The 22,628-nt window shown below is 57.5% G+C and overlaps 1 protein-coding gene across 7 annotated transcripts in view; it reads left to right on the top strand.

Moving 5' to 3' along the window:
- CASZ1 (castor zinc finger 1) overlaps positions 1-22,628 on the top strand; it is a 262,426-nt gene that overhangs the window by 169,009 nt on the left and 70,789 nt on the right. The window contains exon 1 of one of the 7 annotated variants that reach the window (XM_068915712.1): positions 20,762-21,055. The exons of the other annotated variants lie outside the window; for them this stretch is intronic. Coding sequence (XP_068771813.1) covers positions 21,010-21,055 — 46 coding nt within the window. The 5' untranslated portion in view covers positions 20,762-21,009. Of the gene's footprint in view, positions 1-20,761; positions 21,056-22,628 lie in introns of those variants that run through there. 7 annotated transcript variants of the gene reach the window in all.

The following is a 22,628-nucleotide window of genomic DNA, read 5'->3' as shown; positions in this document are numbered from 1 at the left end:
CTCGAGGGGTTCCTCTCCCAGAGGGACGTGGGGTCTGAAGGTCTGGTCTTGCTGAGGGCTTTCTTAGCTGTGTGGACCTTCTCGGGCCAGAGGCTTTCACAGTGGTTAAGGGCTGGAAGGAATTCATGGACCAAGTCCTTCTGCCCGGGATCATGGCAAGATGTTCCCTACACGTGACTTTCAGCAAATCCAGTTGTAAATATGAGTGACTGGGCACCTGTCACTTCCTTTGGGAAACTGTTCCCCAGCCTAATTATCCGTGGTGAGAGGTTACAGGAACTGATCTCAGAATGGGCACCAGGAGATCTGTGGTAAATGAGTTGAGAAACACCTACTTTTCCACTCAAGGGGTCATTTTGTGACTTTGTTTTGTTAAATCATTGTTGTTGTTTGACACACTCAGTGGATAGGAACACCTCCTCTGGGCCGGTGCCAGTTTCTTTTTGACAATACCGATTTTGGAGACGCATCAGCTCAGTCGAGATTAGTATTGTTCCTGTGCAGAGTTTGCTGGTGGCAGAAGGTTCACGCGTGTTTTGGTTGGATGTTCAGATCACTTTCGGGTAGTCCTGTGAGGTGCCTGTTGGGTACGAAGCACTGAGGTGACTAAGTCTACCTAGAGAAGACTCTTCGGTAAGAGAAGAGTTTACCTGGCTAGGGATTAGCCTTCCCATAGAGTGTTAAGCCGGGCCCAGCTGTTACTGGAAGAGTGTGCTTCAAAGCCCTTTGAAGTCGGTAGGAGTGTTTCTACTAATTCAGCGCTATAGAGCAATAACTTGCAGGAAGACCAGGAAATTGATCCCTGAGCTAAAAAGCTTCTGTTTCCCTGCCTGATACAGATACCCAGGCTGGAACGGAGCAAGTATTTATTATGTGCTTTCCATATCATCAGTTTCTCTTTCTGTTTTTCTGGACTATGCATCCACTCTGAGCCCTCCTTGCCGTTATGGGAAAGGACTGTGCAAGCTGGGCGTAGCTTGCATAGGGGCATTGTCTGTGTCACCCTCTCTGTCACACTTCCCATACTGCCCGGGCACTCGGCTGCCCTCACAGCGAGAGCCTTTGTGGCTACTTTGACTCTCCCTCTACCATCAAGTCGTACCCCTAGGCTGTTGTGTAGCCTACAATTTAGGTTTCCCTCTGAAAAGTTGGTTGAAAGTATCTGGAAAGTAATGGAAAGTCCGATGTGAGATGAAGACAACCATCGCTTGTGCTGCATCTCCCACCTCCGCCTGGCTCCTTCCCTCCCTCCCAGGGAAGATGCGGTCGTTCCCCGTCGTTCCCAGGGTTTGGAGCGCTCAGGTGCCACCCAGGGCTCAGCTCTCAGAAGCGCTGCCATCGCAAAGGCCACGCTGGCCAATCCAGCTGGGGTTTGGGAGCACCAGTGTCCTCGTCCTCAGCTGCACTTTGCAAAGCAAAGAGGGGGCAGAGAGGAGGCTTGGCTGGAAGCAGGGGAGGGGCAGAGCTTCCAGCCAAAAGTCCCACGCGGCACCGTTTCCTCCCCTCCGGTTCAGTGTGGACTGGATCAATTCGGACGTCTTCAGCAATAAAAAATGCCGATGTCGTCCTAATTCACCAGGCCCCGAGATGACAGCAAATTTACATTTTTTAATTAAACTAGCAGCCAGTTTTTATGAGAGGGGGCTGGGTTATGCAAATCAAATGGTTGTGTACGAAAGATTAGGAGAGTTTGGGAATAAATTCCACAAATGCTAATAAAAAAAAAAAAGAGAGAGAGAAAATGAGAGGGGGGAGAGAGAGGGACATTTTTCCATTAGCCCCTTTTAGACTGATTTCCCTGGGGAGAAAGCAGTGGGGGGTGAGAGATGGAGGCAGCTTTCAGAGACAGGTAAAATCCATTTTGAGGATTGAGAGCCCTTTGGAGCAGGACCTTGTTGCTCCCTGCTTCCTCTCCCAGGGCTTGCAGTGGAGATGGAGACGGACAACAACAGCAAAAGAAAAACTTGCTAGCTTCTAATCCCCGTTCCTGCTTGGCTTGAGACCTTACAAGCTGAAACACCGGCAGGGGCTGGGGAGCTATCCCGGCTCGCTCTGCAGTCTAGCGTGTAGCCGAGGTACTTGGGGTTTAGCAGATGGAGGGAGGCAGGCGAGTGAAGTGTCAGCACGATGGCATTGTATGGAGATGGACCCGGCCCAGTGACAGAACAGCCCCTCAGCGGGCAAGAGCCCAGACTCTGGAGACAAGAGGGCGCTGAAGGGGCTCAGAGCTGCCCTGGATGGTGACAGTCATGCTGCATGGGACACAGAGCTGGGCTAGTAGCTGGATTAGGTACCCTGGGGCTTTTCGTTCTCTTTTGCACAGGTTTTCCGTGGTGGGGTCCTGGCCCATGGCAGGAACTTGCTGGTGCTGCAGCACTACAGTAACACCAACTGCGAGCGCAGGGCTGGGCTGCCGTGCCACAGCAGCACAGGCTTAGTCTGTGGAGCACAGTGTGCTTTGGAGAGGGACGATGACGTTTTTCACTCCCCAGACTGTAGACCCCCTTGTCCTCCAGCAGTAGGGCTCTCGACAGTTGAGTCCACCAGCTAACCTCTCTGCCCTGGCGCATTAACCTGACCCCGTCTTTCTCAGGAGGCTTGCTTTCTTCCTTCGTGTGATTCAAGAAGGAGTAAAACATTCTGTCAAGCCTTTTGGAGAATAAGTGGCGACAGTGGACCCAAAACATGCAATTCACTCGTGTAACATCTGTTCTTGATTATAGTTCCCGAAGAATTCTTCACTTGGGGATTTCTGCCCTCGTCTCCTGGCTATCTATCTCTGTGCGCTCTCATTATGTTTGAGAGTTAGGTGTGGTGGCCCAGCTACCAAAGCGATTGTTTGCTTTGCCATGGAGAAGCACAGCCAGAAAATTTCTTGAGGCTGGGAAACTGCTTAAGAGCTTCCAGTCCTAGGGCAGTTTCATGCTCCGAATAAAAGCTGAACAACCTGTGTAGGTTGGCAAGAGAGCGCAAGGGGTGGAGAGAATGAGAGACAGGGAAAAAGGAATGGGAAGGCTAAAGTCACTGGGTGCACTTCATGGCAATCCCCTGAGGATTTGGTGCCTCACTAGGGAATTTTGCCACCCATTCCTGGTTTTGGGGTGTGAAATGATGATTCACCTGCATGCACATGTTTTGCTTTTTGAGAGGTGACATTTTAGCAGAGCCTCTTGTGAAATCCCTAAAAACACCAAGCTCCACTGGAGCATTTCTGGAGTTGTTCCCCACACCCAACACCCACATCTCCGTCACCCTGTCCTGCACGTGCACATCTGCTCCAGACGTTCTCCCACCTACGCGCTCCTGGACACTCGCCTGCCCCGTGTTGGTGTTGTGCGAACTTTTTGTGTTTTGAGTTGCTCCTTAAAGAAGTTGGCTTTCTCTGCCCTCCGCTTCTGCGTGGTTGCGTCATCTGTGACGATGAGTGGGTCTGCCTCAGCAGCAGGACCAGATCGGCGCGGTCCGTGCCCCGCGCGACCTCGGCTGCAGCGCGCCCCATGCCGTTGCGGCTGCGTGAAGGGAGCAGGGACCGCGCTCAGCGTCAGCGAGGCAGGCAGCCGCGCAGGTGGTTTTTGTAACGCCAGCTCCTGGGCTGAACGAGGGCCAGAGTCTTTCGAATCCAGCCAAGGGAGCCGTGCGACGTGGCAGAGTCTGAGGATTTGGTGTGGGATGACTAACTCCTAATCTGTAAAGTGGGCATAATAATACTCCCCTGTGGAGCCCAGAGCCAGGGCTGGGCGCTTCAGGGATGGAGATAAGTGCGTCAGGCCTGCTGGCTGTCCATGGACGGGTGCGAGGGTCGGCGTGAAGTGCTCCTGCCTCCGGCCGGGGTGCGGGAGAGCTGGCCCACGCCGCGCGCGCTCCCCGCTGCGATCCTGGGCCCGCGCTGACCTCTCGCAGCCCCAGCACCTCGGGGCCTGGGTGGGCTGTCGTGGCTGCGCAAAGAGGGCTCTGAGAGGCGCCACGTTCCAGCTGGGCCTTTCCGTCGTGCGTGGGGTCGTGGGGCCAGCCCCGCTCCGGAGAGCGCCTGGGCCAGCAGCCGGCAGGGCCAGGGCGGAGGGAGAACCAGGAACTTTCAGCCTCCCTACATGGGAAACCGTCAAAAGCCAGGTAGCAACACCAGCTTTTGTCTGGTATTTCCAGAAAAACCCGGTGGGACCTGGCATCCCAGGGCATAATTTATTATGGAAAAATAAAATAATAAAGTCCCAATCCCTTTGAGGCCTGAGTCATAGAAGCATCTTCTCATTAAAGCAGCTCCACCTCTGTGCGTGGCGCTTGCCGGCACAGTGCCTGCGTGATCCACTCCCTGCGCTGGCCCGCCCAGGGCACCCTCCTCCTCGCCGCCTGCTCTTCCTGAACGCAGCTCTCCTCCAGCGCCCCTTCCCCTCTTGGGCTCCCGAGCTCACGCCACGCGCTCCCCCGGCCTCCCTTCTTTGGGCCACGTCACATCTTGTGGGCACGTGTTAGATCTTCCTTGTTCTTTTGTTGGCAAGTTTTGTAGACTTTGTAGGCTCTTCGTATCTTCCCTGCCCTCCACCCCCGTGCTATCGAATGGGCCGGGCACCGGCCGCCCTCTCCCTGCCTGTGTTTCCGCAGGGTGTCTGGTAGCTTTCCATGGCTGGAAGTTCTCCTCCAAGTGGCCCTCTGCAAGGGGGAAAGGGCAGGAAGCATGCTCTGGAGTAGTTACCATCGCATACGAAGCTCGGTAGGAGAGGGTTACGGTTTTTCAGAGTTGATCCGCATACTTGGGAACTTCAGAGAGCGCTCCCGTGCTCTCGCTCTCTGTGTTTTCAGGCTTTCACTCTTGCTTTGCTCAGCCTTTTTCTCTGCGGCCCTGCTTCATACCTCTCGCTATACACCTTTCCTTTAGGTCCTCTTCGCTTCCCTCGTTCCCACAGCCTGTCACTCTTTGTCACCCTTCCTGGACTTCCCATTCTGCCTTGGAGTCCGTCTTGTGTTCTCTTTCCTTTTTGTTTTCTCCTCCACCTCCCTTCCACTACCTTTCTCACCTCCCCATTTGTCTGCGGGCCGGCATTCAGAGGAGCAAACTCCTTCCGCTTAGAGGAGGTCATGAATATTATGATTTTTCTATCAAACAATGAACTATGGCTCAAATGACTGTAAAGAATAGGGCCCTTTTCATAAGCCACCTGCTGGTTTTTATCTGGGAGAAAGCCCAGCCCCTGGCCTGTGTGCTGCGAGCAGTTGTCTCTCCTCCCCACCTCTCCAGGCTTTGCAGTTTCTGGGGCTGAATTAGTTGCTCGCAGCGCTGCGAGCTGCTCTTCCCAGGCTGCCAGCAGCTGGCGAGTGTGGGTTTGGACAGGTTGGGACAGGACAGTGATTCTGGCAGGATCCTCACCACTTTGGATGGTGGTTTGTGATGGAGCTTTTTTGAGTGGGGTGTATTTATTTGGGTGTTTTATTTTTGTTTTCAACAGCGTTTCAGGCTGAAGCATGTTAGCTCTCAGCTCAACTGAGAGCGGGATTTTCTGTTCAGCTGTAAGTGCCCAGTGGGGCAAGGAGGCACGCGGACACCCCCGCCTTCGCCTGTCTTTCCGGTGCGGACTGACGCTGTCCCTCGGTCAGGAGGAGCCCTAGAAGGGGTCCGCGTTGGGCCTGGAAAGCAGCCTGGGGCCCTGCTGATGGGCTGGCGGCTCTCGCTGCGACCTCCCGCCCGGGCTGAGCCGAGCCGAGCCTCCCCTTCCAGGCTGCTGGAAGGGTTTTGGGTTTTGCTGCCAGCCCAGCCTGTTCGTATTCATAACGGTTGCTGGTTTTTCCCCAGTTACCTGGCTGTGCCTTGTCCTCGCCGCCTTCGCCGAGCAAAGCTCGCTGTGCGCCCGCGCTCTGCCGGGAGGGACGTGCAGCACGGCGCCTCGGGGTGCCGCGCTCCCGCCGGGCGCGGGGTCCCGGCCCTGCTGCCCTCTCCCGCCCGGCCCGAGGCTGCGTACGCAGGCTGGCCTGCGCGAACACGGAGTTTGTTTTGCCAGGGTGACCTGTTTAATCATCTCATTTTCTGGTGGCCGTTTATTCCTCGTTTCCACGGTTACGGCCCCATTAAGAGGAGAAGCAATAAGGCAGCGAGTCAAACAGGTAATAAAAACATTAAAGCCATGTGCGCGTTGGGAGGGAGGCAGGGCGAGCGGCACGCGGTGAGACGAGACGGGCCGTGCCAGGGAGACAGCAGGGTCGCGGGGAGCCGAGCGCGGTAACGCCCGGCTCCGTTCCCGACCTCTGGAGCGCGCCGGCTGCCGACGCGCTGCTACAGCATCCCACCGCGCTCCCGAGAGCGTGCTGCTACTTAGGACAGCGTTACTGCCAGCGGCGTGCTGCTCTCCCCGGCAGCGCGCGGCTAAGCGCCGAGCTGTGGGAGCCCGAGAGCGCTTGAAAGCAGAGTACCCGTGCGGCTGTGTTTTATTTCAGAGTTGTGACGGTCTGGAAATGCTTGTAACTTGCAGTTTCTTTTTAGTTACGCCGATGCTGATGGGCCCAAACGTTTGCTCCTCTAATAGCTCTGCCGTGGTACTTCTTCCTTGCTCTTTCTGATCTCGCTTGTACTCGTGTCCTGAAGCACAGCTTGCTTCAGCACAGTTCCTAAAGTAGCATTAGCTGTTCACAATGCCGCAGGAATGTATTTATGCCTAGCAGCCTGAGGCAGCACGACTGAGAGTACGATGACAGTGGTCTGCTTTGCTAGGCGAAGTAGGTGTGTTTGTGGAAGGGCAACATCCTGCACCCTCCAGGAGGAGGTCAGACTCCGTGGAAAGGGCCAGCTGAGACGGGAGACCTCCTTCCCTGCCCCGCGGAGGCCCGTGGGCTGCCGGCGAGCGACTGTGGGCTGGAGAGCGGGTGGGAGCTGTTCTCCTGAGCCGTGGAGCAGTAGGCGATGGCGCCTGGTGTCTGCGGCTAGAAACCAGGGGAGCGCTGTGGAGGGCAGGCAGCACAGCTGTGACTTACCTCTCTCCTGCCAGGAGGAAGCCCCAGATTTCTCTTCTTCCACTGTGGGCTCCAAAAAAGGAAAGTAGCAACCTTGAACAGCTCCGGAGCGAGGAGAAGGCAAAGAGCCCGGCTGGCTGCAGCGAAAGGGCTTGCTTTCACAGCAGCGCGCTTCCCTGCGGGCAGTGCTGGCCTTTGGTTACCGTACAGCAGTTATCCCAAACCGGCCTGTCTTTGCGAGCAAGGAGGCGGCGGTCCGTGTCCCTTGCGAGAGACTGTGGGTTAGATGTGCTCTTGGACGTAAAACTGTGGCCTGACGACAAAAGCCACCAGACACTTGTCCTTGTCATTTCCCGGTGGCCGTGGAAGCCAAGCTGCGTTTGGGCTGAGATGAAGAGATGTTAGCTGGTGATTCGACACTTTTAATACCCGGCTCTCGTGTGAGGGCCGACAGCCGGCGGTAGGATGGAGATTGAAATTGTGTCACTAAGAAATAATTTTAAAACTTCCTTGGACTCTGCGAGCCTGGGGTTGGGTTTTTCGAAACCGCACCGTGCTGGCCGAATTTTGTCTCCTTTGGAGTTGGGGGTATATCAAAATCATGGCATCTCGGAGCAGCGAGGAAGGCTGGGCGCTCTGGAGGCTCTGTGAAGTTACTCTTGTGTCCAGACAGGCTGTAGGAGCGGTGTGTGAGCCGGCTTCGTGGGTAGGTACGAGGAAGACCCTGCAGGAGCCTTTTCCCTCTCGCTGCACGGGCGTGAAGGGCCCCGTCTGTTCCTGCGTGCCAGCAGCAGGGTTTGCGCGGCCGCGGGCCGCGCGCGCTGTCGGGCTGTGTGTTACCCCGGGGACGTACAAACCCTGCTGCTTCATCCCGGCTGCTTGGGGATAAAGAGCAGACTTTGCCCCGCTGAGCGCTCCCCTCCTCTGCGTGGGCTGGAGTCACCAGGATGCTGCCGTAGGCGGGCACGGTCCTACGGGCTAGAAGGGCTCTGACCCTTTGAAAAAAGGTGACTTTCACCGTGTGTGCGTGGAAGAGGCTGAATGTAACTGTGTCCCTCGTGTAGGTGGCACAACCCTGACAGCAAGGTGAAAGATTCAGGAGCGCAAACAGGAGAAGGGAAAGAAGTGATGATGAAAATGCAGGGGAACTAAATAATTCCAAGCGTATTTTACCTGCTGGCTTTCTCTGTCGAATTATTTTACCCTGTTTCAGCCCCTCTTTGCCTGTTGGGATTTTTTTTTTTTTTAATTATTTCTGACATTGTTTGGGGTTTTATAGTTTCTCTTCTCCGGACTTTATCAGAAAGCATATTTGTGGTGAGCGCCTGCGAAAGGACCTGGCTTGCTGAGTAAATATTCAACGTGGAAATGAGCTGCATGACCTTGAAGGGGGGGAGAGGGAGGGGAGCGGAGAGAAATTCATAAAAAGCTGAAAAAGAAAAGAATGAGGAGAAGGGAGGGGAGAGGGGGAAAAAAAAAAAAAAAAGATAAAAGGCCTGGCCAGCCTGGAAGAAGTCACAAGGAGAGAAATGTTGGTCTTTCTTGTTAAAGCAGCGCCTGGACGCGTAGTAGAGGACATCTGAAAGAGGCCTGGTTCTCGGCTGCGCTAGGCGCTGGCACTTTGAAAAATAGGCCCATTTAAGGTGACTCCAGTTGGGCAACAAAAGTCAGTAGTCACTTTAGATCATCTTGGCCTGTGTTCAGAAGGGTGAATTTTATCCTTGGCGAAAGGCCAGCGGGAGGCCTATGTGCTGCTCCAGTTCCCAGAATAGGACTTGGGGTGGCTCCTGGACCGTGCGCTGGTCCTTCGGCGCGGGGGGCAAACCTCGCTCGTCGTCGGCCTCCCGGCTGCGGCTCCCCCTGCCCTCCCAGCGCGGGGGCGGCCGCCGCTGTCTGCTCTCGCGTGCCCCAGCCTTGGTGTTCGCGGGGTAGGGAGCTCGCTTGTGAGGTCGTGTGTGGGCTGTGGGCGTCTGGGAAAGGTCAGACGAAGAGCAATAGCCTCCGTCCCCGGTGCAGGGACGCGGCGCAGGGTCCCCACCACCCACGGGGACCTCAGGAGCGTGAGACTGGGATGTAGGCATTTGGCTTTTGGAAACGAGCTGGACCATAAAAACACTGCTGTGAGAAAGAAGGTAAAAGAAGATGTGGGTAGAAACACGCTGTCATCACTACTGAAGTAGAGACCAAGATGTGAAGTCCAACTGCAGTCCCGAGTTTGAATTTCCAGAACTGCTTCTGTTTTGGGCTCCAGGGTTTCTATTTTGGGCTCTTATCTAGTCCTGGGATGATCTGAACTGGCTTTAGAAATATCGTGGTAGGGATTGGGGAGGGAGGAGCATTGGCTTTCTGCAGCTTTATCTTTTTTTTTTGTAGAGGATGTTCTTCTAACGCGGCCTTAGTATCTCGATGACGCGAGCGTGGGGCAGCTGCCGCCGGCCGCGTCTGCTGGCCGTCTCGGCGAGTCGCGGGAGGGATTCGGGCACGCGGGGGCCGGGGCACAAACCGCCGCCTTCGTCTCCGTGCAGCCAGCGCCTTTCGCTAGTCTTTGTTCTTTGAACGCGTGAAAAAAAGGTCGGATGTGTTTGGGATCCACTTAGAGCTCCCCAAGGTCTTCAGCTCCCCCAAGTTCTCTTCGCGTCCGCGACGGGAAGTGGGACGCGGCTGGCGTCAGCACCTCCGAAGCGCCGCGTGCTGCCCTAAGCGTTTCCAAGCGCGGCGCGAAGGCCGCGCTGGAGTTGAGCCCCAGCGTGCGCTGAGACGGTGCTGATCACGGCTCGGAGATTAAAACAAAATAGCTGCGCTCGCGCTCTTTGCCTACAGCGCTCGACGTTGCTCCTTGTTTTGGTGGCGGGGGGCTGATTGATTTCCTCTGGTTAACCCCAAAAGTGTAGAAATAGCTTTTTCATTGCTTTTATGGGCGAGCCCGTCTGTATGGAGGAGAGGTGGGGTTTTTTTTTTTGATTTTCTTCCCATCTGGGGGGTATGAAACAGGAGGGAAAAGTCTTGTCCAGGGATGACCCCAGAAAGATTTCTGCCGCGGCGCAAGGCGGCGTCGGACAGACCGCGCGCAGCTGGGTGGGAAGCGCAGGCAGCGGCGGCCTGACGCCGGGGAAAACCGCCGTAAAGGGAAAGCGTTAGTCCGAGGCGGCGAGAGGAACTAGAGCAAAGTCACCAGCGCGGATGCCGGGGCAAGGAGCTGTAACTGTTCGTTTAACAGCTCTGGATGTTTGCTTTTGTGTGGCAGTTGCTGTTCAAGGAAACAGGCTGGCGAGTTGCAGACGGGCAGGGATTTCGGGGGTTTTATGTGCCTATGTGGATTCTTTGGCCCTCCCGCGCGGGACGGGAACGGGGTGTGAGCGCCGGGTGCACGCGGGAGGAGGGTGCAGCTGCCCGCCGAGGCGCCCCTCGCCGCCGGGGAGCGCGCCCCGCGCCGGCCCTGCCTCCGCTTCCCGCGGCCGCCCCGCCAGAGAGCTGCGAGGCCGGGCCGTGTTTTCGCGGTTTATCCTCCGAAAGGGAAGCCCGCGAGGGGTGAGGGGCAGACTCCTTGCCGCGAAGGTGTTAACAAATAGCAGGTGATTAAACATGACAAGCAGTGACATTTCTGTGTGGGGTTCTCAGCACCAGCAATGCCAAGAATGAAGCTATAAACCCTGACATTTTGTGTTATGCACTGAGGTTTTTAATAGACATCTTTCCCTCCCTCCCTCGCTGTTTATTTCTTTTATTCCTTTTTTTTTTTTCCTCCCCTGTCCCCCTCTGCCTTTCCCCCCGCCTTTCTTTGCCGACCCGCAGCCTGCCTTCCCCGTCGCCGGTGCCCCCGCCGCCTCTTGCCTCCCTGGCCTTCTCTGCGCTGCCTCATCTCGCCGGCGGCCTTCCCTTTTGCCCCCTTCTTCCTCCCTATTTTCTTGTGACGCTTTTTCCAGCTTTGCCCCCCCCCCCCCGCTTTGTGGCATCGCTCCCCCTTTCTTACTCTTCTCTTCCCCCCCCGCTTTCCTCTAGGCTCTGCCATACGCGCCCGGGCTCGCCGCGTCTCTCGCGCGCGCCCGCTTGCTTTTGCTCTCCCCCTGCTGCCGCCACCCCGACACGCTCCCCGTCTCTCTCCTGCACCGTCTCTCACATGCTCTCGCACTCGCTCTCTTTCCTTTCCGCGCTTCCCCTTTCTTGCTCTTCTTTGTCTTTGTCGCTCCCTTCGGCTGTCATCCTGCCTCCGTCTGTTCTTTTCCACTCTCTCCCCTTCTCCCGCCCTCCGCTTTCTCTTTTGGGGGCCTGATGTAATACGCGAACCGCGGGCGGCCGGGCCAGTTGCTTGTCCGGGAGCAGGTGTCCCACCCCGAGTGATGTTTTTGTTAATAACGTTTTTGCCCTGACTCAGAAGCTGGCGTTTTGGAGATGGGTTGAGGGGTTTGGTTTTTTTTGTTTTTTTTTTTTTATTTAAGGCCAGGAGCTGAGGAGGCTGCGCTTTTGGGAACAGTTGCCGGGTTTGTGCTAAAAGGACCGCAACAGTTGTTCTGCCGAGCAAGAAACGTTGGAACAACTGCAGATTCCCGCTCCCGACATAGCTGGCCGAAGGGCGTTTGGAGGTGACGCCCGACGCACCGGCCCCCTCGCCGCCAGCTCCAATTGGAGCCGACGGGCTGCCGCTGGCTCGTGGCTTTAGGAGCGGGGGCCCTCCTGCCGCCGGGGCTGGCCTTACCCGGCGGCCGCCTTTAGCAGAAACAGCCCTTCCTCCTCTGCCTTTGCTGCTTTCTCCCGATGAGATTTTGGGCGCAAGATTAGCAAAGCGCCTGGGTGAGCGTCCAGAGCCAAAGCTGTCCGTGTCGGCGGGACGCCTGGCCTCCAGCGCTCAGTGGCTGCGGCCCAAGGATCTGAGCAGCAGAAAGCGCTCTCCAGGCGCAGCAAGGCCGGCCCCAGCGGGGCGAGCGCCACCGTGAAACGCCCCCCGGGGACGTGAGGCGTCCCCGGCCCGCTCTCTGCCCGGCCCCAGGCACCCGGCGAGGGTTCGCAGGAAGGCCCGGGGTTGCCTGAAGGCCCCTTCGGCCTGTCGCCGCAGCCAGCGGAAGGGTGCTGAGCGCCCCCCGGGGCGCCGGCACAGGCCAGAGGCTGGGGCAGCTCCCTTGAGCGGGGGGTCACTGGGGCCCCAATGCAAAGGGCTCAGCAGGTATTTGAAGCGAGTCCAAACTAAACTGCAGTTTCAGTCGGAGTATTTGCTCTTCCTCAACCCTGCAGGCGCTCTAAAAATCAAAACACTTCCCCCTCAAGGCCCTGCCTTCCCAGAAAAGTGCCTCTCCCTCTCTGTCCGCCCAGGTCTTATTGATCCAGCACCACAGACGGTGGCTGCGGCTTGAGTTGCCAAGTAGGGCAGATCGATAGAGACTTGGTATGGGATTTTTGGCAGCTGGGGCATCTGTTTGTCCCTCCTGGCCTCCCACCGTCCCTCCAGGAAACAGCTAACCTCACGCGAGAGCAGGTGGGACAGAGCCCCGTCCTTACAGCTTTCCGCTCACGTTGTCCTCCCTGCCACCGCCGCCAGGACAGGAGGTGTCCCGAGGAGAGGGAGGGCGAGACCGCAGGGAGCCGGAGCGGTTCGCGCGGAGCAGCCGCGGGTGTCCTGGCGCCGGGCCGGACCCCCCCGGCGCTGCCCCCGCTCGGCCGCTTCCGCTGCGCCATGGCCCTGTCCGCTCTCGGGACTACCGGGGCATCGCAGCGTCCCCGGGGGGCAGCGCTGGGCTTTTATTGTTTGCCCAGCTGCTTTATTTCCCGAGCCCCTCTCTGTCCCTCTCCTGTGCCTGGATCCCAGGTGATTCCCGCTGTGGCCGTCCGCGCTGCCGGGCGGACGTGCAAGGCGAGGCACCGGCACACGAAGTGACTTGCCGAAGGCCAGGGAGGGAGGCGGCGCCGGAGCCGGGCTCAGGGGCCGCGTTTCTGGCTGCCCTTCGCCTGCGCGAAGTGGCCCGGGACGGCTCGTGGCACCTGCCTGGGAACCCTCTCCGTGCCGGTGCAGAGGCCGAGGGGAGCCGTGGGAGGGACGGGTGCTGTGCAGGCGGCCGGGCCGGGAGGGAGCCGTGAGCTCTGCCGTTAAGGTGTCCTTAACCCTTGCGAGCCGCCCCGGCTGCCGGCAAGGGGCCGAGCGCCACGCGCGGCGAAGTTAATGAAATGAGTATTTTGGGGGGGGGGGGGGGAGGCTCTGTACTGCACCCTGGGGCCCTGCGTTTATTAATGGTGACCTGCCATTAAAGACTAAAGTGCTAACCTGGTCAGATTCAGCAGCTCTGAACGGTATATCCCAGTGGCCTCGGCCTGCAATATCCACGCCTGCCTCCCCCGGCAGCCCCAGGCCGGCAGGAGCTGACTGCGGCGTTTCTCTGCGGCGCTGGGGCTGGCGGGCAGCGCTCGGGCGCCTCGGCGCTGCTGCCGCCGCGCAGCTTTCCGCCCCCTCTCGCTGCTCACAGCCGCTCGCCCTCCTTAACTGGCAGCTCTTGCCAAGGCAGCCTTTGGAGAACGGGGCCAAATCCTGCCGCCTGCGGGATCTCCGTTGCTCAGCCGGAGCCCGGGGGGTCACTAGGGGAGGGAGACGTGCCAGCATGAAGCTCGCAGGATTCGGCCGCCGAGGAGAGGCGGATTGAGGCGCTGCAAAGCGCTCGCACGGAGCCCTGCGAGGGAGCGCTGGCAGCAAGGCGACGGCTCCGCCAGACCTGGTTAAGGCAGGGCTCGAGGCTAAGAGCTTTAGGTCGGAGCGGGAGGGCTGCTCTCGCGGCTGCTGTCCCCCTTGCGCGGGCCCGAGAGGGCTCGGGAAGCCCGAGCGTGGGGGATGGCCCCCGGGGGACGACAGCAGCTGCTTGTCGCAGTGACAGGCGCTCGAGAAAGATGCTAGGGGCTGCTGCTGGTCCAAGCAGGGATCAGCGCTAGCAGAAGAAAGGAAAGCCCCAGAGGCTCCTTGAAGCAAGGAGCAAGACCCCGGTGCGGCGTGTGCGCCAGCCGAGATTCTTGCGTTCCCTGACCGCTTCCTCCTGGATTCAAAACTCAGCAGGGAGTATCTCCCGCTGCGTTACTCTGGGCTACCTGCTGGGAGCTGCGCGCGGCGCGGGCGCTCGTAGACGGACGGGGCAGTCGCGGGACGTCGCCAGCCGGGGATGCCCCTGCCCTCGGACATCTCTGTTCTGCCTTTGGGGGAAGGTGTGAAGAGCAAGGCCGCTGGGGCCTGCGTGCCGCGGCTCCCGCCCCGCCACCTCGCGCCAGCACGCGCGTGGTGCGGGCTCAGGACCCTTCCCGGCCGAGCCAGCGCCAGGCGGCCCCGCTCCAGCCGCCTCCCAGCAGGACGAGTGCCGCTTTGGCAGCCGGGCTGGGGGCAATCCTCGCTCTCGCGTCTGGCTCTGTGCCCCAGCTGATCCGCAGCCAGGTTTCGCTGTAATCCCTACATCCTGTTGCAGGTCCTTAATCAGCTGGAGCCAGCCCAAAAAAAAAAAAAAAAAAAAAAGCCAAACCCCAAACCCCATAGTGTTGTGGTTAAAACTGCCGGGCGGCGGGGAGGAGAGCGCAGCAGCCTTCCCAGGCGCGGGGTGGGAGGCTGGCGGGTGGGCAAGATCGCGGCTCCCTTGCCGGGCATGGACGCGCGTGTGTTTCTGCGGGGCATCGCAGCAGGACCCCCTCTTTGCAGCTCCCTTGCCGGCGGGATGGCCCTGGGTCCGAGACGTGCATCCCTCCTTTTCTGCCACCGCCAGCACGGCTGGGGCTGCTGCCCCTTCCGCCCTCTCCGGGCAGGCTCCGAAACTCCCAGCGCCCTTGTTGGGTTGTTTTTCTTCCTGTTTAATGCATAGAATAACACTGATGGGTCTGAACAGCTCCAGCCAGGCGACGAGGGGAAAGAATAACAAGCTCCTGAATGTCAGGCGAAATTATGGGCCGTTGCTATTTAGGGTGAGTCTGGTGGATTTAGGGCCTCTCTGTTCTATTGTCCCAGCTGCTCTGAGCGTTGGAGCAGGCGAGACACAAGTCGGGAATTTTATGGCAGATCATGCGCAGGGGAAGGCTGGTTCTGAACGTTTCCGGAGTTGAACAGCCGCGGTGGGTGACAGGGGACAGTTTATGTTGAAAAGCCAGTGAGCCGCGACACCGCAGTTGGGGAGGAGGCTCGAAGTCCGTGGGAAGCGCTCTTCCAGGGGCGAGCCCTCTCGCCTCCTGCTCTTTGCCGGGACTCAGCTCCAGACGTTCACGGGGCTCCCCGGGCCCGGGCGCGCTGCTCTCCCTCGGCTGACCCGGCCAGCCGCCCGGGCGGCAGCCTGCTGCTCTCCGTTTGCGGCACGGGAGCCCGCGTCCGCTCGGCCCCTTGCCTTCTCGCCCGTCTCGTGCGGCGCGCTCGGGGAGGCGCTTTGCGGGGAAGGCGGCGCGCGTGACTCTGTGTGTTGAACGGGCGTTAGGGACTTCGGGGCCTTCTCTTGGGCTGCTCCGGGCTGGCGCCGCCGGGGCTGGCCAGGGCTTGCCCGGCCTGCCAGCCGTTGGGGGAAAGGGCCCGGACCGACTGCGTAAGGGGACCCGGAAAGGACGAGGAAAGTGCCACACAGCACAGTGCAAGTGGGTCATCCGTGGGAGAGGGAAGTCTGCACCAGGCCTGAGCAGGCTGTATCCTAATCGTCCAAATTTTGGCAAATACACGATGCCCTATGCCAGGGCGAGGAGGAGCTGCGGAGAGTAAAAAAGCCGCTCTCGCCCCGCCGTCTTCACAGAAATGAGACTCGGAAGGGTGAATTTTTGGCCTCTTTGGGGCTCTTTTTGTTTGACCGGATTAAAAAGCCTATTTGAGTTTCTTAAACCATTTAATCTGAAATCCCCAGGTAGATGCGACATTGGATTCAGTTTTAAGCTTATAAACAAAACAGGTCTGTGTTTGGCTCTTCTTCGTTTTGTTACAAAGAAACAAGGGTTTGACGTGCCCTCCCTGGCGGGAGTCGGGCGTCCTGGGCTTTTGCCTCCCCTGGGGTTTTGCGGCGCGTCGGAAGGCGCAGAGCCCCGGACGCTGCTGTGACCTTCCCGCAGCGAAGTCCGAGTTACGTGAGTGTGCGGGACCAGGCCGACAACGGGAGCGGGGAGCTGGGAGACGCGCTGCACCGGCTTACATGACTGAGTCACTTCCCGGAGCGCTGGAAACACCTGAGGTCCGGTTGTGAGCATTGCACCGACAGTAGCGGGGGGAAGTGGAGGGGAGCGGAGGAAACTGGAGAAAACGGGAGGAAAATGGGCTGCAGCGTGATCCACTGGAGCGGTCTGCGTGATGCTTTCCGGTTCCCCCAGTCCTTCAAGAGGAGGGGGCTCCCCTGCGGGCGCTCGCAGCGCCCCGCTGCTCCCAGGGCTTCTCCCTGCCCGTCTTCGCCGCTCCTTGGGGTTCCTGTCTCCTTGCCAGCTCCGTACGGCTTCACTGCTGCCGCTCCCAGCGCTTCTGAGGAGGTTTCATGGGCATGAGACCAGCTGGGATTGCTCTAGGGTCAGCCCGAAACGGGACAGCGTGCGATTTGTCTTCGCAGGCGAGAGGTGCTGGTGAGGTGGGCAGGAGTAAGGAGAACGTCTCAGCTCTGCGGTCCGGGGCGTCCGACAGACCCTCCAGAGGAACGTGCCCGGCTCCCGTCCTAGCCAGAGCGCCGTCCCCCTCCGGTCCCGTGCCCGTGCGGGCCCTTGGCCCCGAGAAACGGGGCTCGTGGCAGCCGCGGCCCCCGTGCGCAGCCGTGGAGGTGCTGGTCCCCGAGCGGCGGGGCAGGGTGCGAGGGCAGGTTGTCCTTCTCGCCTAGCGCGCTCTGTGCCGCGAGCGGCGAGGCCGCCGGCGGCCGGGGCTCTCAAGGAGATGCGTTGTGAAAGGGGATGGTGAGAACAAGACTGTATCCCTCCCCCTGCTCTTAGCGAGGAGCTGGAGACAGACAGAGGGACAGGCATCTGTCCGATGGCAGCTTGCATACGAGGGAGCCCTGTTGGCTTTGCCGAGGGAGCCTCTTTCTATATGGAAATGAAGAATTTAGGCTAATGGAGCTCAACCATCTCTAATTTTGCGATGGCAGGAGGATTTTGATTGAAAGTAATTAAGCAAGCTAGCTGTAAAATTAATTAAAGCAAAAGGGGGGGATTTTTTTATTGGATTGGATAGCGATATAGCGGCTGTCAAATGGGGGACGGATGGGGGTGACCTGAATTCTCTGCCCTCCCTCCTCCCACTCGGGACGTTTATGTCACTTTAATCTCCTTACAGCGGCTGGTGTGCATTTGTTTGAAATAATCAAGGAAATATGGTCAGAAATTGTCAGCTTTCAGATCTAATTTACCTGACAGCCCTGCGCGGACCAGTAAGCCTCAGTGTGCATGTGTGAGACTGTGTGTGTGCGTGTGTGGTTGTGTGGTCATGGAGGACTCCTCCTCTCTCCCCCCTTTTTTCTTCGTTCTGTCTCTTCTCTTGATTCCTAGCAAAAATAGTTCTGACACATCCGGGACCACCCTGCACCTCCCAGGAAAATGAAAATAAGTTCAAGAATTTTCCTGTAGTCCCGTCTCCACCCCCATCTTCCCATCACTGCCTCCTCCCAACCGCCTGCCTCATCCTTGCACCATAACCAGCTTTAGGGTTTAGGCAATATAGGATTAGGGGAGGTGGCTGTAATTCTTTATTCCAGATGGCTGGCAACTGCTAAACCCACTGTCACAAGAACCGAGTTATAAAAATACTTAAATTAGGCCCTTTGTTTCAGGCCGTGTTCCCGCCGAGTGGCTCTCCTGGTGCCCTGCTGGGTGCTCGGCTCAGCTGGGTGTCATCGCCCGGGTGGGCAACTCGCAGTCAAGAATATGGGGACAACGGGGAGAGGCTGCTCCCGACTCGCGCCTATCTGGATTCCCATGCGCAGCCCCATCTGCTGCTTTTTGCCTTTAGCACTTGACAGCGAGATCCTGCAGTAAAACACTTAGGCATGACTGTTAGTATAAGGACAAATTCCTGGGTGCTCACTTTGCAGGTGAAAGTCCTGATCCAGGGAGATAATGAGGCTGCAGCTCTCATACATCTTAACCGAGGGTTGCATGCTGCTTGACAGGAGATCCCGATTTTCCCCTCTGGGCCTAACCCTGCGAGTACCTGGTGCCCTTAGCTCAGCGCGCTGGAAGCTGCGAAGGGAAGGCAACTGCTGTAGGGTCAGTGTTTCCGCAGAGCCACTCTGATGTCTCATATCTGCCTTGCTAGGTTGGCTATTAAGGTTATTATTTATTATTGTTCATTAAGTGCTGACAGAGTCAGGGCTTTTGTTTGTTTTGCTTGGGTCTCCATTTACAGGCCTTCGCTGGGGCGGACTGCAGTGCCAAGGCTTCAGGCGCTGTTACAATTGCAGCCAGCCGTCCTGTTGCGTTGTTCATGGAAGGACTCTCAGTCCCAAGGGATTCGGCAGCCTTTCTTAGCTCAGAGCACCCAGCACCTGGCAGGGAGAGTGCAGGGCACATGCTAGCCCTTGACGCCAAGGAAAATCCCTGTGCTTTACGTGCATTAAGACGTAGACAGATCAGGCTGGACCTTGCTGCAAGGATCCACATGCTTAAAATGCAGAGAAGTTGATTAATCTGCTTCAGAAGGAGGAGCAGGTGTTTCATCTCTGCCACGACCTGTGTGGTTCCTGGGCATCCGTGTGTCTGGTGCTTTGGCTGCTGGGTGTCCAGCAACCTGTCCGTCTGTCTCCGATACAACGAGCTGAGTGACTGATCTGCATGGACCAGCAGGCGTGGCCATTCCCGAAGTATCCCAGAGCAGCCCAGGCTGTTTCAGCTCTGCAGCTGGAACCAGATGTGTGGAGGGGCTTCTCACCCGCTCCGTAGCCTGCTGGGCAAGGGTAGGACCTGGGCTAGTCCATGAGGAGCCGCGCGTGGCTGTGCTGAGGTGGATGGTGAGCTCAGCACCAGCGTTGCAGGAGTTGTTTCCAGCTCTGCCGTTGATTAGCTTTGTGTCTGTGACCGTGTGAATCCGTAGCTTTGTGCCAGCGCTTCCCCATCGGTGCACTCGGTGTAATTAGGCTTCCCTGATTGGAGATAGCACCCAGTGCTTAGTGTGCTGGCAGATTTTTTTTGTTTGTGTAGAAGTCCTTTCCGAAAAAAGGATGTAGTACAGATTTTAGTGCTGGTTCCCATATGATATTTCAAAGACATGCTGATTAAAATCTCTGACATATCAAAACCTTTTCGTGTGGGATAGGTCTGCTGTGAAGCATTGGCTTCTCAAACTTAGCAGAAACAGAGTTACGGGAAGACCGATGAAGGGTGCCATCTTCTCTGTGTTCAGCAGAACATGGAGACGGCAGGATGTAGCACTGCAAATATAACAGAATGTAATATCTAGAATAGTCTAAATAATTTCATGGCCTGTTAACTGAAAGAGAGCTTGAGTTCTGGGACATGGACCAGGCTACCACTGATAATGGTATCTAAAGTCAGTGGTGTCTGGAAGCAGGGTCATACTGTGCTGGCTGCTCCTATTTCCTTCTGTAGATTGCAAGACCAGATGACTAAGAGTGCATTAGATAATTTTCTAACATAACATTCCCTACAGGCAGTTACTGGCATTGCTGTAGAGACGTCCTGACCGACGCGTTGGAAAAGGAAGCGCGCAGGACGGTCTTTCTGCATTGTGAAAATGTTTGAGACCCCCCCATGCAAAGCTGTGTTCAGTTCTGACTCCAAGTCTCCTTAGCCATGGCCGAGGAAAACGCATGTGAGTGCTGACCTGGGGCGCCTTCTGCTAGTCTGTTTGCACCTCCTTGTACTTCTTCAATGGATCTCCCCTTTCAGGCACTGCTGGTCAGTAAGTGAGTCTAGAGACCCTGCCTCCAGCAGAGCCGGGAGCTGGAAAACCTCGTGTAGTTGGGTGAACGGGCTGAGAAGTTCAGATTTGGGTAGAGTGTTTTTTTCTCCCAGTTTGATTGAGCGGGAATGGAAGGCAATAAGCTCAGTTCTCCTGTCACTCATATGGTGGCAACCAAGAAAATCATTCTTCTGAGTTTAGCAGAGTGACGTTTGCGTAAGACCAGTCAGAGAGGGATGAACCTGGTGAGTCTGGAAGTAGGGAGCTGGGGCCCTGGGCTCTGAGGGACTACGACGTTTGACATGCCTGGGAAGTGCGTGTTGATTTTGCCTGCTTGCGTTCAGGACTGGAGATGTCCTTCACAAAGCAGACTGTTAGCTCAGCGCACAACAGCTCACGGAAGCGAGGGGCTTGGGAACACGCAAAGAGGAAATATTGAGGAGTGAGACACAACGGAGACACCTGTATCTGCCTTTCCCAGTGAGGCAGTTCAGGCTGTGGAGCCGCTGGCTTGCGCAGCCTCTTGCTCCAGCTCTGAGTGCTGGCTGCTGTCCCTCTGCATCTGGCTAGCTCGAGGCAGGGAAGGGAGGAAAAAGCCACGGCCAGAGGCTCAGCTGACGCGTGTGTTTCAGGCAGAGGTCGCCCTGCCTGACTTGCAGTGGGTTCAGGGGCTTTCTGTAGAAATTGTCTCCAAGGGCAGGTCTGAACAAGCCAGTGACACTTACTTTCCCAAGGAGACAGAAAAGCCACCAAGAAAACTGAAAACAACGAACAAACTTGAAACAGAAGGTTTAGGGATAAGAGGGGAATGGCATTTCTGGCCAAGCAGGAGTGTGTTTGATGATATGTCTGTCATCCCACTTGCAAGGCTGGGAGGGGTATCGTTCCTTTACTGTCTGGACTGTGGATGCTCCCAGATCTTCCTTCTTTTAGGCGGCTCTAGTTTGGGAGCTGAGTTTGAATAGCATCTAGGAAGAGCCAGATCCAGCCCTGGCACCATTTGCACACAAAACCCTAGGTGGACAACGGCTTGGAGCAGTGCAGGCCTTCCGGCAGTGGGACACAGGGGACCTAAGCCTCAAGCAGCAGCTCTGGGTCCCACCCTATGCAGCTGTTAAGCAGGTGTGCAGAGGACTTCTCTTGGTGACCATAACTGAGGTGTGTACGTGGCACGAGGATTCAGGCAGGCTTTGGTGGAGACATCCTGGGTGGTGAAGCAGGACACTGCAGGGCTGCAGGACAGCGAGGGCGGCGTGAAGAGCCATATGCCACACGTGCTGCGTGTATGCTGGGACTCACCTGAAACTCGGGGTAAGGAAAAAGGGTGTCAGTGTGTTTCTACTCCCCCTCTCCCTTCCCCCTTCCTTCCGTCTCACATCCTCCCTGGAACACAACGCAAGTTTATCAATTTACACCAGAATGCAGTAAAATCACTGGGGGTTGCCGAGGTCTTGGTTTCATTAATTCTGAACCCAGATATGGCAGCCCCCAGCTCTGGCACTTGTTTGCAGGGCTGTCGCTGCTAGTGCAGGCTCGCCTCACGGCTTATTAAACCAGCACCTTTGAAACCTAGGCTGAATTCAGATTCGTAACGTCTGGTTCCCCCATGTCCCTCACTCCCCCAGTGCCTAGGAAACAGCTTATTAAAAATCACCACTGGTAATTGCCTGGGAAGTCACATTTTTAACGCTTTCCTTCAGTTTTTGAGAGTTGAGCTCTCTCCCTTCCCAGACCACAGCCGGTCAGGGCTTGGGGTAAAGCATGACCACCCTTGTGATTTACTCCGTGCTTCAGAAGGCTTGAAAATGTTCCTGTAGGGCCATGCTCTTCTCAGGAAAGTCATTGAGACCCGGTCACTTTGGTCTTTGGGGGAAAGGTGTTCTGCATTAGGCCAAGGATCGCTGGTTTGAAGGCAGCGATTCCCATCCTGGAGCAGGAGCTGCCAGCGGAGAGCCGAGGAGCGCTGTGTCTGCAGGGAGCCTTGACCCGTCGCTTCTGTGAGCTTTCAGTGCCCACAAATCCCTTCCTCCCTGGTGTCTGGAGGTGGTGTCTCTGCCAGGCCTTGTGGAAGAGCAGATGGAGAGAGGCAAGGCTGGGAAATAGGCCACTCAGCAAGTGTGTCTGGGCTCCCCCTCGGGAACCCGCTGCAGGTTGGTAAGCGTAGCTTTGGTGGCTGCAGCCTACGGAGGGTTTCGCGCTGGTGCTTGTTGGCGGGAGGGCAGGCGCCAGCGGAGGAGCCAGGCTCCCGGCTCGGCAGCGGTGGCTCCTTTCACGCTGGTGGGTGCTTGGGAGTAAGTGACAATGTTGAACTCGAAACCGCTGAACTGGTGGAAGTGGGAATGAGACTGTTGACTTTGAGGAGCTTGAAATTTGTCTTACTTTTCCGTATCTTTGCTCTGAAGTACCGATATAGCAGCTGCAGAAGCAAGCTGGTTAATGCACCATTAACAAAATAGATGACAGAGTCCTTTTTCTAGTAGAGGGAAGCAAAGAGACAGAATCCACTTTATGGGCTGCTCTAAAGCCAGCGGGCTGCTCTATGTTTTCATTGCCGAGCGAATTTGCAGGACGAGCGCACCTCTCCGAGCTCGCGGGTTAGCCTGACTCCGCCGGGGTGATGCTGGGGCTCCGGGAGCGCCGCCGGTGGTTCTCCGGACGGCAGTGATCGCCGGCGTCCGGGGCAACGCGCCTCCCCGGAGCCCCGGGCCGGGGAGGGAGAGGGAGGCTGGGCAACAACCGGGGCCTCACGGCCGTCGCGGGTGTCCCGGGGGCAGCTCGCGAGCCCGGCTGAGAGCAGCGCCGGGGTGGCCAGCCCTTGGCGAAGGCCCTGGGGGAGAGGGTCGGAGGCAGCGCTCTCCGAGTTCACGCTGCACAGCAGACGTAC

This window comes from Struthio camelus, chromosome 21 (assembly GCF_040807025.1).
Source record: "Struthio camelus isolate bStrCam1 chromosome 21, bStrCam1.hap1, whole genome shotgun sequence".
NCBI lineage: Eukaryota > Metazoa > Chordata > Aves > Struthioniformes > Struthionidae > Struthio > Struthio camelus.
This window is presented reverse-complemented; position numbering and strand designations above follow the sequence as displayed.